Genomic DNA, 18,898 nt, shown 5'->3' on the forward strand with positions numbered 1-18,898 from the left:
CCCATCCCAGGCCGAACATGGGATGCTTACCTGCCTCCGTCCAGGGAACACGGGTGCTCTATAATTTCACATCTTTTTTCACTTAAAAACATATTCTGCATACCATGCAATATCTAGTACCTGGAAAACTTCCCCTTTTTAAAAAATGGCTGGTTGATTCCATTATGTGGATGCACCAATGTCCATCCAATCCCATTCCTACGATGAATACGGGGGGTTTCCAGTCTTCCATTGCAAACAATGGTGCTCTCAATACCATTGCACAGATGCAAATTCCCAGAAATAGAACCACTGGGTCAAGAGGCAGCGATATGGGTAGTTTGGTAGATACCACAAGGTTCCCCACTGCGGGAGTTTCGCACTCCCGTCAGAAACTGGGCAGGCAGTGTTTTGCAGAGGGGTGCTATTTCTTTTCCTTTCCTTCCCCCCCACCCCGAAGAAGGCTCCATGCCCAGTGTGGGACTTGAACTCACAACCCTGCGATCAAGAGTTACACACTCTATCTGCTGAGCCAGTGAATTGCCCTTGCCAGGCTTGGTTGGGGGGGAGCTTTCCTAGAGGAAGAGATACCGTGTCCCTGATTCAGCCGGGGTGCCTTGGGACTAGATGACCTGGTAATGCTGGCCTCGAGAGAGCGGAGTGCGGCATCTGACTGAAGACGCTGCAGATGGTCTGGGTGGGGTGATGGGCTGGGTGAGGGTTGGACTCCCAGCAGCTGGAGCAGATGCCTCCAGAAAAGTAGAGCGGCCACCTGCAAGGTTAAGACCAACTGGCCTGCAGCAGGGGGCTGAGGGCCACAGGGGTCAGCCCAGACGCCCCCCCATAGAGCACAGCTGGGGCTGGTCATCGTCAGTGTCTGGCCTTGCATTTGGTTAAACGCTCACCTGCCGCCACGTATCTGGGAGCGGGGAGATGCTGCATTGTTGGCCTGAGAGAACAGGGGCTTAGCTCCGATAATTTATTTACTGAAGCTTATTTCTACTCCATCTTGTGGCACAAAACGTGTGAGGTTGCCAGGTTCACACTGGCGGGCTCCTGGCCGGGAGGGGATGATAAACAGTTTGCCAGCTGACCACGACCACACCGTGCTGCCGTCACCTGTCCTCCCGACAAGACCGCAGCTCCGCGGGGGCAGGGCCGTTCTCCGTCGCAGGCCAGCACACGCCGTAGATGCTTCATGAGCGCGTGATCTTGGAAGGAGGAAGTAGCTAAGTTTACTGTACAGACGTGACCAGCTTCTGAGGCCGTAGCATTGGGAGTCTGAAGAATTTTACCACAGATTATCCTGTTTATTATCTTTTAAAGGATTTATTTGAGAGAGAGAGAGGTCATGCACACGCGCACGTATGAGTGGGGGGGCAGAGGCAGAGGAAGAATCTCAAGCAGACACTGCCTGCGCTGACCGTGGAGCCCAACGTGGGGCTCGATCCCAGGACCCTGAGATACGACTTGAGCCGAAGCCAAGAATCAGACACGCAATCAACTGCGCCACCCAGGCGCCCCGCATATGACCCCATTTAGACTCTTAAACTCTCAGGATGAAGTACAGCAGGCATGTGACCCACGGGGGACAGTGGCAGGAGGCGAGGGCAAGGCTGAGGCCTCCCACAGATTGCACTATTTCCTTAGCTGGGCGGGGGCGGGGGAGGGTGCAGGCTTTGGACAGGCCTTCTGAAGAGGTCAGAAGAGACCTGGAATTTTCTCCGACGGCGGAGGCTGGAGCTGGTGGAGCAGGAGGAGCTCGCCTCTGCTGCCTCTCCCTCGAGGAGGGGTGAGGCAGGCCCGTGCAGGCTTGGCTACAGGGGCTGAGGCTGGCTCTGGGCTGCACTTACTAGGGAGGTGTTTGGTGGCAAAGCCACGCAGAGCCCACGCTCCGCTGCCTGGGCTGGGGCCACCCTGGCATGCGACCTCTCATCGTCAGGAAGCAGGGCACACACCAGGGTTTAGCTGAAATGTTCAGATGCTTTGTCCCCAGAGTAGCATCTGGTCCCAAACCACACCCGGAAGAGGCTGCAGGGACTGTCGGCCCCAGCTCTGCACACCTGAGCCACCAATATTCTCCCCTGATGGCCTCCAGTCGTGACGGACTCTGCTTGTCCTGCATATCGAGGCCGCCACGGAAACATGGCGTTGTCCTTGGATAGAGCCACAGGATAAATCCACCCGATTTTGTGTTTCATCGGCCTGGGGGTAAGCTGTAACTTGTCCCTCGCAGTTTGACCTAGCACTGTATGACCCGTGTGGCTGGAGTTGGGGGTACATGTCGGCTCTTGTGTTGTTCAGAGCAGGGTGTCCTCACGAAGAGGGGCTTCCGCAATCTCATGGGCGAAGAGTCAGGTGCACGGAGCCGGGCCCATGGGAAGACAGCCTGTGAACTTCCAGCTCCTCGTGGAACAGACCATGCCATGCCCTGCCCTCCTACCCCTTTCCCAAGGGCCAGGGGCCGGTGTCCCAACCCACCTGTTCTGTTGGATGGGGGTGTGGGGGGTGGGGGTGGGGATGAAATCTAGGAAAAGGACCGTCTTAATGGAGTCGGAAGGAAGGGAAGTTGTTCTCAGAATGGGGACTGTGGTTTGAGGGGCTGGTCCAAGGGGTGGGCTCCTTCTCCCACGGCTCAGAGAGGCAGTGGGGACAGAGGAGAGTGGGGAGTCAGGGTCCAGGAAGGTGAGGTCCTGGCATGGGTGTGGGCCACCCTAGTGTGAATTCCCATTCCCACTCCCTGAGCCTGATTTAGAAAGATTCCCCGCAGCTGGGCCTGGACACCTTTAGGCTATCGGGTAGAGGGGAGACTTGGCAGGTTTTCTGAGAGGGGACGAGAGGGTCTGGGCAGAAGGAGGGAACAGACCGGGGGCCTGGGGACTCTGCCTCCTCCTCTGTGACCTATGGCTCCCGCAGGAGGGAGGCAGCCTGGCAGCAGGAGCGGGGAGTGGATGGAAGCAGTCCCTACCTCCCCCACTTCAACGCTAAGCCCAGGTCTCATCGTGTGCAGGGGAGAGCAGCCGCCTGGACCCCGGCACACTGGCCGTCCTGGGTGCTTGGTCCCTGGCAGCTCCTGGAGTTAAGCCTTGGCCCTGGGCACCAATGCTCGGCAGTGACCAGACCTCAGGACTTGGGGTTGCCTTGCCTGGGGCCTCCGGTCGCGTCAGGAGCTGGGGCACCCAGGGCCTGTCTCCGGATGAGCTCGGCATACAGCCCGCCTTTTGTCAGGAGCTGGTCATGGGTCCCCGCCTGGAGAGAGGAAGGGGAGGGGGAGGTGATCACCCCAGCCCAGTTCAGAGCCCTAGGCGGGTTGGCTTCTTATCGGCCATTGGGCTCACTGTCTCCTAAGCCAGTGTCCCTTCTGGGGACACTATGAACCCAAAGCACAGTTGGTTACAGATCGCCACTGGCAATTCTATATTTGTTGGTGCCTCCTCTCTATTTAGCCGGATTTTGGAAGGGCATCTGAATCCTTCTATCTCTCTAACAGACACTCCAGCTTGAACTTAAACCAGCAGCTGGGTGCTAGGGGCCAGGCCCCATGTAGCCTCCCGGCCTCGCTGCAGAGCCAGGCTCTGGAGAGCTGCTCCTGGCCGGCCCCTGCTCACGGTCCCTGGTGCTGCCTCTTCTGACCTCAGCCCCTAGGCCCTTCTATACTTCTCTGAGTCCTTTCCCTTTGGTCCTGGGAGCCAGGTCGTAGCTCGACTATTCCCATGGGACAGAGGAAGAGCGACCTGAGAGACCAGGGCAGGGACTCCCGAATCCACACACGGTACTGCTTCCAGAATACGGCCCCAGGCCCCTGGGCCAGGCCACCCCCTCCCACGGCTCTGCTGAACTCATGTTCTACTCTGTCCATGGCGGAAGCTGCCCCAGCCCACCGCGCCGCCGCCCGGCCCCCCACTGACCTCGCAGACCCGGCCGTGGGCCATGACGACAATGTGGTGGGCCCCGCGCACGGTGCTGAGCCGGTGGGCGATGACGAGCACCGTGCGGCCCGCGCTGGCGCGGTCCAGGGCCTCCTGCACCACCCGCTCGGACTCCGAGTCCAGCGCGCTGGTCGCCTCATCCAGGATCAGCACTGCGGGCTGCTTGATGAGGGCGCGGGCGATGGCCAGGCGCTGCTTCTGGCCGCCAGACAGGGTTGCGCCCCGCTCACCTGGGTGGAAGGGGACAGGGCGGGGGCCTGAAGCGATCTTCACAAAGGGGCACTGGGGCCACCTGGAACGTCCCTTCTGCCCCCCACCAACACCAACCCTCTCCCTGGCACTATGCACACTCATCCCGCCTCTGACGCTTCAGCATCCTGACCCCAGCACCCTGTGCCAGGGGACGAGCGCACTCACACCAGAGAGCAGGAGCCGCGCACGCGTGGGACTCAGTGCACCCCAGAGTCACCGCCTGCCCCTCCCACACCAGCGCAGGGTCTCTGAGCTGGGCCGGGCCTGCCCTATTCTGGCCTGCTGGGTCTCCGCCGCTGGGGGACATCCAGGACCTGGATGTGGGCCCTGGAGTGGGCTGACGGCCTGCCAAGGGGCATTCTGGGAAGACCACCCTTGGGGTCTACCATGTCCACAGGAAACAGCAGAGGTGACTGCCCGGAGCTAGAGAAAGCGCCACGGTGACCACGGTCAGAGAGCAGGGAGGCGGACCGGAGTTGCAGATGGGCCTGGGAGTGTGCTGGGGTCGGAGGTACACGGAAGGAGCCGCTCCAGACAGGTGTGGGGACAGCTCCTTCCCTGGGGTGGTGTGGGATCTGAGCAGTGGGATCTGAAACGGCTGAATCAGCCACTGCCCATGGATGACGGCTAAAGACAGGGCACGAAGGGGGTGCCACTTTGCAGGTATGACGCTCAGCTAGACTGAGCCCTCGGCTCCAAGAAAAGCTGAAAACCCCAGCTGTGCCACACCCTGACGTGTGCTGGAACATTCTGTAACAGGGCCAAGACTCCAGATGAAACACCTGGCCCCAAAGGTTGCAAAAAGACCCTCTGAGATGAACGCACAAAGCTGCGAGCCACATGGAGAATGTTCTAGTGTGAGGCTGTGATATTTCAATGTTCCAGGACCATCTACACCCTTTTCTAGGTTAAGTCATAAGGGAGACCTGTTCAGCCCCATCAATCCCTGTGGGTAACTAGACAGAAACATTTTCAAATTAAGGAATAAAGGAACAGGAATGACACGGGAGCCAGAAGCGTAAGAATTTTGAGACGGTTAATACCACAGTGTTTTGGGTCAGGTCTTAGGACGTGGGGGCCCCTGGGAAGCTCTGAAGGGCCCCAACGCCACGGGTCCCTTGTGTCCCTGGCTGTCCCATCCCTGCACTCCCTGTGGCGTCCCCGTCTTTGCAGCCTGTGTGTGGTTGAATCACAGAACCATGGCCGCCTGCACAGGTCTCATCTTCCCGGATGCCAGGCCTCTCCTGGCCCCTGGATTCTCACACCGTGGGCCCCGCAGACCCGAGGAGGAAACCGGCCTGGGACTCACCCACGACGGTGTTGTAACCCTCCGGGAAGCTGGTGATGAACTCGTGGGCGTTGGCCTCCTGGGCAGCCGCATACACCTCTTCGTCCGTGGCTCCCGGCTTCCCAAAGCGGATGTTTTCCATGATGGTCGTTCCAAACAGGACTGGCTCCTGCAGGTGGGGGATCCACACGGGACATTCTGACTTTGCCCTGAACCTCAGAGGGGTGCATCAGGAAGGGCGATTTTGGCTACACCGGAACTGCCCTCTTGGAGGGCGAGTAGAGCAAGTTCAAAGTTACAAGTCAAATAAGAAAATCTATGAGTGTGGGAAGGGGCTGAGCTCCCCGCAGGGCACAGGGTCCCTGAGGAGTGGGATGGAAGGCGGCTGGCAAAGCCCCTCCTCTCGGGAGAGATGGGGTGGGGGTCTGCATTCTGGCTTTCTTCTGCAGGGGAAGGAGGTAAGGGTGCCTTCTGCACCCACTCAGAGGGAGAAGATGGACCCTTGCTGGGCAGCACCACCTCAAACAGAAGGAAAGGAGTAGGGCTGAGGGCTTCAGGTGGGGCCATGGGACCTTGCCTCTTGGGGGTGTGGGGGTTTCTCGACCTCTGGACACCACAGGTTTATCAGAGAACCCAGCAATCCTCAAACAGCTTCCCACCCCACCTGCTTGGATGGGTTTCGTTGAGAAGTGGAGGTCCTGCCCTGGGGACGAGGGCAGGGCTGCGGGGGGCTGGCCCGGGGAAGCCTGAGATCCCCTGACCGCTGGGGGACCAGTGAAGAAGGCCAGAGCCTTCTCCCGCCCCGCCGAACAGAACAGGGGAGAGGGTCTGAGAGGTTCAAGACACATGTCCTAGGTGAGCCCGCGCGGAGGAGAGCCTCTCCTCTCCCCACCTGGCTGATGAAGCCGATGACGTGGCCCCGGAGCCAGGAGGGATCGAGGGTCCGCAGGTCCCGTCCATCCAGCGTCACTACGCCCGCCGTGGGGTCATAGAAGCGCTCAAGCAGGGAAGCCACGGTGGTCTTTCCTGGGGAATTGGGGTCGGGGAGATGGTGCGGTTACAGAAGCGTCATGGTTCCTGGACATTGTGCCAGGAAAGAGAACCCCTGGGGAGGGTGAAGGGGTCCCTCCTCCCCCCTACAGATCATAGTGGGGGATGGTGGTGGGTTCGTCTCACCTCCCCCGGACTGGCCCACAAGCGCCACGATCTTGCCAGGGGGCAGGGTGAGTGTGAAGTCCTGTAGCACCTGGAAGCCGGGGCGGCAGGGGTAGCTGGAGCGGAGAGAGAGCCTCAGTCAGACCCGGGTTCCCGGCCCCATACTACCCTGGTCTTCTCTCCAGTCTCACTGGACCTCGAGGGGGGCTCGACCCCGGGGGAACACCGCCGCCCCCACCGCCGATGCTGACCTGAAGCAGACGTCATGGAATGCGATGGCCCCGCGCAGGTGCTCTTGGGGGACGCGGCAGCCCCCAGACAGCGGGATGCACGGCCTCAGAGTCATGTACTCGAAGACTCGGGCCCCCGCGCTGAGTCCCCGCACCACCTGGGGAGGGTACAGTCTGCGGTGAGGGAGGACTGGGGTGTGAGGGAAGGGCCGGCAGCACTGCACCATCTCCCTGCCTCCCGCACGCAGCCTGGGTAGGGGCTTGGGGTGGCCCCTCCGCCTGACACCGCCTTCTGCAGCACACGGGGGACATTGCTGCCGGGACTCCAGCCCAGGTCTGATGTCCACACCTGTCCCCCGACTGCCACTCACCTGGCCAAACAGGACGGAGAGGTTGGCCATGGACCTGTGAGGAAGAGAGGAAGGCTGACGAAAGGGAACAGAAGCCCGAGAGACGAGCAGCGCCCAAGGGGAGGTGTGGGTCTCGGCTGCACTTGGCGGGGAGGCGGGAACAGGCAGCCTGAAGGCGAACCCCGAGAACGCTCCTGCAATCTGGGGCGGCGGCAGCCCCAGGACCCGGCACCACGAGACAGCTTGCCGGCAAGTCGCTTCTCCTAGGAGCCACACTCTCGCCTTGTTCCCTCCTCAGCCAGATGAGGCTGGCGGCTGTCACGGGCGTCAGGACTGGGGCTCGGAGGGCAGGCCCCGGAACACGAGGGATGGTGCCGTTGCCGCGGGGCAGGGTGGATCTAGCGCCATAGGACTCCCAGGGGAGCAAGGGCTAATTACGGTGGAAAACCAGACAGGAATCCTTTCCCAGAAAGAAAACCGAAGCTACTGGACCACGGGTGGGGTGCGGGGGAACTCTGGGGAGACCCCAAGACAAAATTCCAGAGACTCCTTAGTGGGGGCTTGCCCGGTGTGGGGCACAGGGCGAGCGTGTCTGTGTAGACAGATGTCGCCTCCTCTGGCCTGCGGGGCCGGCGGCCGCTGGAAGGTGACTCATGCTTCTCGGTCAGCAGCCCCTGACTGGTCGGTCAGCCCACGACAGTGCGCGCGCCTGTGAGTGTGCACGCAGGTCCTTCTCCAAGAGGAAAGACCGACTCTTGTGAAGAGGAAAGTCACTTCTTCCAGCTCCGGGGTGAGGAGGGGGAGGAGCCCGCAAGGCAGCGGTTCCGGCAGGCCCGCAGGGCTAGCGGCATTCGCCAACGTGAGCCCAGAGGCATCAGGCAGGGAAGAGCCAGGACAGTGAGCTGTCCGCAGATGAGAAGGGAAAACAAACTGCATGAGAGATCTGGAAGCCATTAGGGCCTGGCAGCGGTGCCCGGCAGCAACCAGAAACCAGATGCCCACGGCTCAGTGTGTGATGGTCTTGCTCTCCGAGAAGGCCTGGCTCTCCCAAGAGGCCTGGCGGGTGGGCAGCCCGTTCCTAGCAGGGTCCAGGCCTGGATGCAGACCAGGCAGCCTGACCCTGACTGGGGTCCGTCTGGATGCCCCCCATTTCCTCCAGAGACCCAGTGCCACAAAAAGAACACCTAGAACGGGCTCTCCTGGTTGAGGCTGCCTCTCTCCCCTCCCAGCCCCTGCTGGACCCCAGGAGGAAACACCAGCCTCCTTAATAACAATAGACCTAATTCCTCTAAAGTGGAAGCTGAAGAGTGTCCCTGTGGTGACAGGCCCCCAGAAGGACGGGCCTAAGGCCTGTGGCTGTGGGAGCAGCTCCCTCTAGCAGCCCAAGAGAGGGAGTGCGGACAGACCCCCAGGCTTTCCTGTTTGTGATGAAGCCCTGCTAACAGGCGAGGCGGGCGCAGTGCGGAGGGAAGGAAAAGGTCTGAACTCAGGCCACGGGGGGACGCGGGGGCCCAGGGGAAGGCGGGTCTGGAGGAGGAGGGCCAGGCTTGGGAAAGGGAGGCCCCCCACCCCCACGCCCGTGGAGGGCCATGTGGTGACGGTATGAATAGAACCAGTGGGGCTCATCGGGGTCCTCGGGACCCGGGCAAGAGGCCAGGGCTCAGCCTGGGGTCAGGGCCATGTCCCATCTCTACAACAGTCAGGAGCCTCTTAGTGCCCAGGCTGGAAGAGGGATGAGGCCGCTTGGGATCTGAACTTCAGAGAAAGTCTGAACGGGGCCCCGTTAGGGAGCACCGGACGTAAGTGAGGCCGAGGGTGGGGCTCCTGGGACGGGCTCCCCCTACCTGGGACGGTGCGGAGGCTGACGGTGAGGGATGCTGGAGGCAGCGGGCGGTGAGACACGACGCACAGCCCGGCCACGCGTGCCATGAGCGTCACGTGCCACAGGGGCAGGCACAGAGGGCTGTTGGGGCGACACTGTATTTCCCTGCCGTGGCTGACGGTAATGCCGGTCTCTACCCTCTCTACCCTTTGGTGATTTATTACAGCATATTCACTCTTCAATTATTTATCGTAACATCTGGTTGTGCTTCCCGTACTTTTATATATACACAGCGCGTGCGGGAGACGAAGGGATGAGAAACGGCAGCAGGAACCGCTCGTGTTTAGCTCAGAAGAGAAAGGGAAGGGGAGACCTTGGGGTTCTTGCGCGAAGGGAGCCGAGAGCTCGGGGCAGGCAGACCTCAGAGCCATGAACACACCGAGCTCCAGGATGGGCGGGGCGGGAGAGGGGGTGAGCGACCCGTCCCTGAGAAGGTCAGGTGGAGGACCGCAGGCGAGCTCTTAAAGAGCGAGGCGAAGACAGTCTATCCACACATGGGATCCTACTCAGCCTTGAGGACGAAGGAAATCCTGCCCTGGGCTGGGCCATGGACGCACCTGGGAGACGCTATGCTGAGTGAAACAGGCCCGTCACAGGACAACCACTGTGCCACTGCACTTGTGGGAGGCGCTCGAAGTGGAAGTGGGCAGAGCACAGAGCTAGAGGCTGCCGGGGGGCCTAGTGGTTAACGGGCCCAGCCCTTCAGGTCTGCAGGACGAAGGAGGGCTGGTGGCTGACGGCGTGACGTCAGCGTAGTAGGAGCCCAGGACACTACCTACGTCTACGCTAAAGATGGGTCGAGAGGGTACATTTTACATTATGTGCATTTTGCCACAATTCCTCATTTTAAAAAAGCTATCACGAGCACTCCTGAGCTGTTTAGGTGGCCGAAAAGGACAGCCGCATTCCCGGACATCTGGCTGGTGCAGGACGCTGTGGGCAGGGGCTCTCAGCTCGTTCCCCTGAGGAAACTGGCAGCCAGGGGCCGGGCAGCAGTCCCCAGAGCAGGCTGCCACCCCCGTCCCGTGACCCAGCAGGCTCCTTCAGGAGGGGAACAGCCTCACACTCACCTCTGCACCGTCTGGGAGGCCACCAGGAAGGACATGAGGTCTCCCCCTGTCAGCTGCTGCCCAGCCACAAGGGAGCCCCCGATAAACAGGGTCCCCAGGACCATGCCTGCACGGGGAGAGGGCCAGGTGGTTAGCACGGAAGTGACGAGGAGCCCAGGACAGAGCCCAGCCTAGGTGTCAAAGCCCAGGTCTAGTCCCTGCTGTGCCTCCGACTGACTGAAATGTCACTGAATCACTTCAATTGCGACTTGCCTTTGTTTCTTCATTTGGAAATGAGTGCATGAGTGGGCGGAGTGGGGGGGCTTGGGCAGCTGGCACTGGACAGACGTCTGAAGGACACCGAGGACATAGAGAGCTGCCCCTTGCCTGCCTTGCTGGGACCGTCCTGTGCTGCTCCATGCTCATCCCCAGCCATGATCCGGTGCTCCCAAACCCTGGGGTCGAGGGCGGGGGGCCTTGCTCACTCACAGTTGAAGGCGATGTTGGAGAGCCCCTGGAACAAAGCAATGCCTTGGCCTAGCTCCTCTGCCTTACAGCGGGACTCCTCCAGCTCCGCGCCATAGCGTCTGGGGACAGAGGCCAAGCAGGGCTGTCAGGAAGCAGCCAGGTAGGGGTGCAGGGCTGGTGGGGTGCACTCGGGGAGTCCTCCCTGCTTTAAGACTTTCCCTGTCTGGGACTCACTCCTCCTCCCGGTGCTCCATGGCGAAAGCCCGCACGGTCCGAACATTGCCCAGGGCCTCATCTGCTACGCCTGTTGCCCTGGCAACCTGCAAGGAGTCCAGGAAGTAGACAGCGAGGTAGGAGCCCGGGAGGGAAGGCAGGGCAGAGAGAAATGGGGCAGGTGAGGGGGATGGGCAGGAAATGCCGGTACCTGCTCCTGACACTGGCGAGACAATTTTCGGAGAGCTGAGCCCATCAGGGTGCCCACTCCCATGAGGGTGGGCGTGGCCACCATCAGCAGCAGCGTGAGGCGGGGGGACAGCATGGAGAGGGACACCAGGCAGCCGGCCACCTGAGTGCAGCTTCGCAGCCCCTGGGGAGAGGAGGAAGGCAGGAAGGCCATTTGGCAACAGCACCCCGACGGGGGACTTTACAAGGGTCTGCTGGCTCCGGCGTTACCCTGTCACAAGGCCAAGGCCATAGGTCTGAGCCCTGGGAGGCCAAATGGCAGTGCACCCAGTCATAAAATGGAACTTCTTCCCTACTAGCAGGCATGAAAGGGCGAGGTGAGGATGTCTACGGACCACGCATCCTTCCCCCAGACAAATCCCAGTTGGCTTTGCTTTTTGGCTCGAGGAACTGAAGGAAAAGTATTGAGTAGGGATGTCATCCGGGACCGCCACGGGCCAGTGTCCGGCGTGACCCAGCAGGCACAGTGACAGTGTGGGTGGACGAGGACAGGACACCAGCGATACGGTAAGAAGCCTTCACTCATTCCCCTTAACACTTGTCAGGATGCCAGGCGCTCTGGGAGTAAGGCGGGCCGGGGTGATTTTGCTCTTGGCAAGCTGATCCAGGAAAGCTCTTGTCTGAGTCCTTGGGAAGGTTTTCCGGGGAGGTAGAATTTCAGAACAGGAGAGAAACAGCCTGTCCTGACCTTGGACGATGCCACGGCACCTCCCTTCTGTGAACTTCCCCATTCCCTCACCCACACCCTCACCAGACAGCAGGCGTCTCACTTGGTCTGAGCCTAGGCTCAGGGCCCAACAGCAAGGCAGGATGGGGCTGGTCTGGTGTGTCAGCCCTAGACAGAGTGCGTGTGTGTGTGTGTGTGCATGCGTGTGTACACACAGGGGGGCCTGGGGGACTGACCTGGGAGATGACGAGTTTGAAAGATGATTTAAACTCCTGCACGTCAGTTGTCAACCGGCTCACCAGCTGCCCAGTCTTTAAAGCATCAAAGAAAGCAATGTCTTGTCTGATGGTAGGTCAAGGGTGCCGGAGGTCAGAAGAAAGAGAGAGACAGAGTTCAGGCTGAGCCGCCCCACCTCCAGGCCTTCAGCCACCCCGACCCACACCCCGTAGGCGGCAGTACTGGAGTAGGTTGCTGAAGAGGGCCCTCCTCATGTCCACGGCCATGCGCTCGCCGATGCGTGACAGCAGCACCAGGTACCCGAAGGTCAACAGCCCCTGGGAGAGAGGCCGGGGCACTCAGGACGCCTGGGTGGCTCCTCTGGGTGCCCCCAGGCCCTCTCCCGTGCTGTACCTGAACGCCATAGAGGATGAGCAGGTGGATGCTGAGATGCCGGGACTCGGTCAGGAAGCTCCCCACGTGGTCCCGCGTGTACTTGGCCACGATCTCCACCAGTTGGCCCAGAAGCAGGGGGATCTGCACATTCACGAGGGCCGCACCCAGTGCCAGCTTGGGGAGTGGGGGAGACTTTAGAAGGGGCCGTCTTCTTCCCCATCCCTGGTCCTGACCTCGGTGCCGCCTCCCCTGCAGCTGCTCATGCTTTGGCTGCTTCCGTGCTTCTCTGAGATGGCTGAGTTAGAGCCCAGGCTGCCGGCCCTGGGGGACCCCGTACCCTGCACACCCAGCTGCTCTGCGGAGGAGCTCCCGGTACCCCCGGCTTCCGGTCCCCAAGGCCAGCCAGCCCTTGCTGCTTCCTGGGGTCTAGTCGGAGACTTGGTGAGGCAGATAAGCTGTGCCCAGACAGCTTGCCAACCCCTGAGTGGCTCCTTCCCCGTCCCAGACGTGGGGGAAAGGACAGGGGCATCTCACCACGATGGCTGCCCCCAGGACCAGCAGGTGGGGGCGCAGAAACTTCCAGAAGAGTTTCCAGTGAAAGCGGGCCTCCCCAGCATAAGGTCTGGAGCGGGTGGGAGGAGCCTCTTCTGCCTCACACAGTGCCACGAGGCCGAGGCGGGGGCACTTACTCAACACCACAGGGCCCAGAAGGACTCCCCCAACCCAGCGCCAGGCACAGGGTCTTCGGCTGGGAGGTGGAGGTGCTCGAGGGAGGTGGGCCCGGAGCCGGGACCTCAGCTGGGCTGCGGCCCTGAGGAGGTAGGAGCTGCGGCCATGAGAGGACCTGCAGGGAGAGAACAGCATGGACGGGTCAAGGCCCTGACTGTCCCTCAGAGAAGCGCATCTAGGTCAGGCAGCGGGGGACTGAGACAGTAGCCTGTCATCTCCCCTGACACAGTGGGGCCTGCTCAGCCTCCATGGGCCCCTCTGGCCAGTGACCATCTCCGACCCATGCTTTTTCTGATCACAGGATGTCATGTTGGATGGCAGTTAGTCTACAGGCGCTCCTTTTCCCCGGGGAACCCGGCTCGGAGAGGCAAGACGGGAGTGCGTCTTCCCTGTGCCTGGCGCCGGGCTGGCAGAGCGGTCCCCCTGGCCTGCGTCCACGGCCTGCTGCGTTTAATCCTCCATTCCCGGGAGGGAGCTGCCTTTCCCCTCACTTGATAAAAGAAAATGTCACAGGGGCTGAGGGAGCTGGAATACTTTGTCCCCCAGCAGCAGAACAGGGACAAGAGGAGACCCCTGCTGTGCGATTCCAGAATCCAGGCTTGTCCTACTCGGCCACGTGTGCAGTGCCCAAGGCCATGTGTGGCAGGGCCTGGGCCTGCCCCATGTTTTCTGCAGGTCCCGGCTCACCGCAGCCCTCACCCTGGCTCCTCCCAGGCCTTGAGGGCTTATGGGACAATGCATGGGGGGAAATGGCGACACATTCCCTATCAGCTGAAGGAGAAAAAATGAAATAATCCAAATGACAGATCTTGTCACCTCGGGCCCAAATCACCTTCTCTGTCCCATGGTTTCCATATGGCTCCACGGCCATGTGGGCTCAGCGCCTACTGCATGCCAGCGCTCTGCTGCGAGGCACTGGGAACAGGGATAAACGGGACAGACCCCGTGATCACCCTCACGGGGGTTACGTTTTAGTGGGGGGGACAAGCAGCTAGTGAGTGTGGAGGACAAGCTTGCTGAGTGTGGGAAGGGGCACGACAGGGCCCTCAGGGAGCAGAGAGCATGCCCTTCTGTCTGAGGGAGTCAGGAAGGCCCTCCTACGGAGGCTCAGGGTGAGTAGGAAGGAGCTGGCCAAGTGAAGGCAGTGCAGCTGTGTGTGTGTGTGTGTGCGTGTGCGTGTGTGTGTAGAGAGTAGGGGGGAGCTCTCGGCAGCAGGAAGCGGGTTTGGAACAGATGCAGGTAGGGAAGATGGAAAATGACAGGAACAGAGAAGCTGAAGCCTGAGGTACAAGGGAGAAGAGGCGGGGCGTGGCGGGGCGTGGGCGGGGCGCAGGCCTCCCAGTCCCTTGAGAACACCCGGACTTTAGAGGACAATGGGGACCATGGTGGGGTCGGGGGCGTTTAGGCTGAGGTATAACATAACCCAACTTACATCGTAAAGATCATAGCAGAGAGGAGAAAGCTGGAGAGGGACAGGATCTTCTTCTAACAAGAAGCAGAAGTTACCTGGCCCAGGGTATATGGTGGGACGCTCAAAGATTCAGATAAGGCTGGGGCGCCTGGGTGGCACACTCTTGGTTTCGGCTCAGCTTATGATCTCAAGGTCCTGGGACCGAGCCCCGTGTGCTGGGCCCCATGCGCTGGGCTCCATGCTTGGTGGGGGTTCTGCTTAAAGATTCTTTCTCCTTCTCCCTCTGGCCCTCCCCCTAATTCGTGCATGCTTTCTCTCTCAAATAAATCTTAAAAAAAAAATTCCCTTTGGGGGAAAAAAGATTCAAATGACCTTATTGATGGGAGGGGCTTTTAAAAAATGAATAGAGGGGCACCTGGGTGGCTCAGTGGGTTAAGCCTCTGCCTTTGGCTCAGGTCATGATCACAGGGTCCTGGGGTCGAGCCCCGCCTCAGGCTCTCTGCTCAGCGGGGAGCCTGCTTCACCCTGTACTCTCTGCCTGCTTGTGATTGCTGTCAAATAAATAAATAAAATCTTTAAAAATAATAATAAAAAATAAATAGAATGAGGTTTTCCCTTTACTCTGATAGTCTGTCATATTTTCGGGCGCTGCTAACTGCATCGCTCCCTCATCCTTCCCTTGTTCCAGGGAGGCCTGGGTGGCTTCTTACCGCCGCTTGTTATGCATCCTTCCATCCCATTCCAGCTGCCCAGTTTTTATGTCTTGTTCTCCACTGGGTACTTTAGGTCTATCTTAAATGTTAGACAGGGAAGCTCACCCTGCTTCCGATTGCCCCATTAGACTTTACATTCCTTGAGGCAGGAACCTCTCCTCCATTCACGTTGCATTCCCAGCACTTAGCAGAGCTCTTGCACATAACAGATGTCCAGCAAATGCTTCTGTTTGTTGAGTGCATGCCCTCACTGGAAAGGCAGAAGAGAAAAATTTGACCTGACCTGCTACGGTACTGTTTGCAAAGTTTCAGACTTACTGAGGCCAACAATAAGATATACGTTGTGCATTGCCACCCAGGGCAATAAACATGTCAGACAAAATTGAAATGTTTCACAAAACAATACTTCCCCTAATTTGTTGCGCATGTGTTCTATTACATTCACTTTTTTTTTTTAAGATTTTATTTATTTATTTGACAGAGAGAGATCACAAGTAGGCAGAGAGGCAGGCAGAGAGAGAGAGGAGGAAGCAGGCTCCCTGCTGAGCAGAGAGCCCAATGCGGGACTCGATCTCAGGACCCCGAGATCATGACCTGAGCCGAAGGCAGAGGCTTAACCCACTGAGCCACACAGGCTCCCCTATTATATTCACTTTTTTAAAAAAGTTTTTTTGAAGACTTTATTTGCTTGAGAGAGAGACAGTGAGACAGAGAGAGCATGAGAGGGGAGAGGGTCAGAGGAAGAAGCCGACTCCCCGCTGAGCAGGGAACCTGATCCCGGGACTCCGGGATCACGACCTGAGCTGAAGGCAGTCGCTTAACCAACTGAGCCACCCACTTTTTTTTTTTTAAGGTAGGCTCCACACCTGGCCTAGGGCTTGAACTTACGACCCTGAGATCAAAAGTCACATGCTCTATAGGCGTCTCCTATTACATTCACTTCTAAATGGTCCTGACCTACTAAATTCATTTTATGATCTCTTGTTGTGACTTGCACGTTTGAAAGGCACTGCACTTGTGAACACACAAATACTTGGATGTTATTTGACGTCTTTCCCTGGGTTTCTCTCTGGTTTAAATGATTTCAACCCCTAACTCTTTTTTCCTAAGGACTGTTTTCAAACTTTTTAATAATTCACCATGGCTACCTTCCAGCTTCTCTCATCTTCTCCAAACTAAGACTCTAAGCAGGGCTTGGTCACTGCCAAGAACTGGCAGATTACTTCCCAGCAACAGTGCTTCTAGCTCCAGCTTGGCCAGGCTCCTGCTCCCTTTCAATCAGATAGGTTTTCCAAATGACTCAAGTTCACATCCACCCACCCCTGCCAGCAGGCGGCCCAGCTGACCTGCAGGTTATTCACTGGAGGATGCGAAAGGAATTAGTCCTTTCTCATAAAGCATTTACACTGGAGCCGTGGTTTCAGGTCCACGTTCGTTTCCTCCCTGCGTGTGTCTCTCTTTGAACCAGCACGTGTAGAGGGAACACACAAGAACACACCTGTACGCGTTTCTAGATTGACTTGATCTCTGCAGAACGGATCCAGATTTAGGAACCATTTATGTTCAGCGCATATTGAGTCTCGGGAGCAGCACCAATACTCGATGTCTCTGGACACTCATAATTTTTGTCCAAATTGCCAGACCAATTCCAAGAACCAGGACAGGAAGGGGGCAGGAACGGCGCGGCCCCACGGCTCAACAGGTGCGGCATGGCGCCCTCTGGCGGGAAGGACGGACCTGGCGCGGTCACCGACCTAGAGCGTGCCCTCCGTCCAGCCCACACACGGATACAGACGCACCGAGTGTCCGGCCGGCACCTGGGTCGTCGCTATAAATAATTGAGGCCAAGCCCCGGGGAGTGACATTCCACCCCCGGGCCGGCCTACAACTTCCGGCAGGCCTCGCGCGAGTCCGGGACTCCATCTCCCGGCGGGCCCCACGGACGGCCCGCCGGTCAACGGCCCGCGCTCCCAGGAGCTTTGTCACTTTTTACCTGACGGCCGAGAATGTCTGGAAGCAGAGGGGTGGTAGCAGCCTGCCTGGGACAGGGCCACCCCGAATCCCGACCCGAAATAAGTGCACCAACATGATGGGACGAGACTACACCAGCAGCCGGCAACGGCAGCTTCACCCTCATCCCATTGAGGGCTCCATGTTGGCTCCGGCCCCCATCCCGACAACCCCTTCGCGCCTCGGCGACGACTGGCGGAAAGACGCGTCAATCCCTCCGAAGACTGTGATTGGAGGAAGCCTTTTCGGACCTCCTTCTTCCGGAACTGTGATTGGAGACAGCCTCGCCTGCCCGCCCAGGCTGGGCGGGGCTGATCAGTGGAGGCGTTGCCTCCCGCCCAGTGCCGGGGTCAACTCTGGGGTCACCTTACAAGTGTATGACCGGGGCGTCCCTCCGCTGTGGGGTATCCATAGTAACGCCCCAGCCGCTGACCTCCGGGTGTTTATGGGTGCTGCCGGCGGACTCCAGATATCCTGGGGTCTCCAAGGAGTGTAGAGTGCCGGTCCTAGGGGAGGAAGGGACAAAACTGGGGAATTTTTTCCAAAAGATCTGCACGCTCCTTGTCACCCGCCCCTTTCTCCCAGGCAGGTCAGAGTTCCCGGGGAGGCAGCCACGTGTATTTGGGAAAAAACTACCCTGATGATTCTGATACACGTCCCCTAATTATGATTGAGAACCACTAGTGTGGAAGTCCTGTATAGCTTATGGAGACGCGACCCCAGATCCTTCTCCCCGCACCGCCCCCCTCCCCCCCTATAGATGCCTTCCTCACCGCAGTCAAGTGACTTGCCTAAGGCTCCCACCGCACAGTTCTGGATCTCTGTTGAGCATTAATTTATTTCTTGTGTGTGATTTTTTTTGCATAGCTACAGCCCTCATGGACCGTGATTTCTTTCTGGATAGTGGCTCCTCATTTATCCATAACCCCCTTCCCCTCCAAGTGCCTGGCAGAGAAAAGCACCCCCTCTTTTAAAAAAGATTTTGTTTATTTATTTGACAGAGAGAGATAAAGGAGAGAGGGAACACAAGCAGGGGGAGTGGGAGAGGGAGAAGCAGGCTTCCTGCTGAGCAGGGAGCCCGATGTGGGACTTGATCCCAGGACCCTGGGATCATGACCTGAGCCAAAGGAAGATGCTCAATGACTGAGCCACCCAGGTGCCCTGAAAAATGCCCTTTTTATAATAAATTCACTTGAATTGGGGTGTGATAAGGAGGCTGTCCATTGATGAGTCTGGGCTGGAATTGGGCAGAAGAAGGTGCCAGATTAGCTTGAAGTTAGGCTGGGAGTATGGGAGGGGTCCTAATGTGAGTGTGGTGGAATATTGGGGTGAGTGAGGTTGAGGAGAGATCAGGCAAAGCCTACAAAACTCACCCTGGCAGCTGTCTCGGAGAGATGGGAATTTCCTAGTCCCTCTGCAATGTGGGATTCCATCTTGGGCACTAGGATGCCCCCTCCAGAAGGAGGGAATCTCGTTTTCATAGCTCTGCCTCCTGCGGCTCAGGGATAAAATGATGCAAGCCCTGAGCTACTATAACAATCCCCATCCCTGGAAGGCAGCACAGGAGAAAAACAGGCATGTCTGGACTCCCATTTTGTGGGCAAGTCCATGATTGCCACCACATTCCTCCAGTGAACGCTCCTGACACACTTTGTTTCTCTCTCTATTTCATGGATACTGTCCCCTACAACAGTCCTCAGGCCTGAGCCCCA

At 58.8% G+C, this 18,898-nt stretch overlaps 1 protein-coding gene across 2 annotated transcripts; it reads right to left on the reverse strand.

Moving 5' to 3' along the window:
* Positions 1-1,288: 1,288 nt before the first annotated feature.
* Positions 1,289-17,375, reverse strand: ABCB8 (ATP binding cassette subfamily B member 8). 2 transcript variants are annotated; one of them, XM_082693498.1, is made up of 16 exons: positions 17,170-17,375; positions 12,858-13,167; positions 12,342-12,497; positions 12,171-12,265; positions 11,948-12,053; positions 11,007-11,168; positions 10,817-10,902; positions 10,604-10,701; positions 10,136-10,241; positions 7,205-7,238; positions 6,855-6,991; positions 6,625-6,719; positions 6,341-6,474; positions 5,470-5,617; positions 3,888-4,138; positions 1,289-3,228 (listed from the first exon to the last, which is right to left on the reverse strand). In XM_082693498.1, exons 1-16 carry the CDS (start codon positions 17,262-17,264, stop codon positions 3,103-3,105), a joined length of 2,139 nt encoding a protein of 712 aa, XP_082549624.1. In that variant the 5' UTR covers positions 17,265-17,375; the 3' UTR covers positions 1,289-3,102. The 2 variants fall into 2 exon arrangements, with proteins under 2 accessions (XP_082549624.1, XP_082549625.1); XM_082693499.1 differs by lacking the exon at positions 12,858-13,167 and having other exon boundaries at positions 17,170-17,363.
* Between the last annotated feature and the right edge of the window lie 1,523 nt (positions 17,376-18,898).

This window comes from Mustela nivalis (genome assembly GCF_964662115.1).
Source record: "Mustela nivalis genome assembly, chromosome: 12".
Taxonomy (NCBI): domain Eukaryota; kingdom Metazoa; phylum Chordata; class Mammalia; order Carnivora; family Mustelidae; genus Mustela; species Mustela nivalis.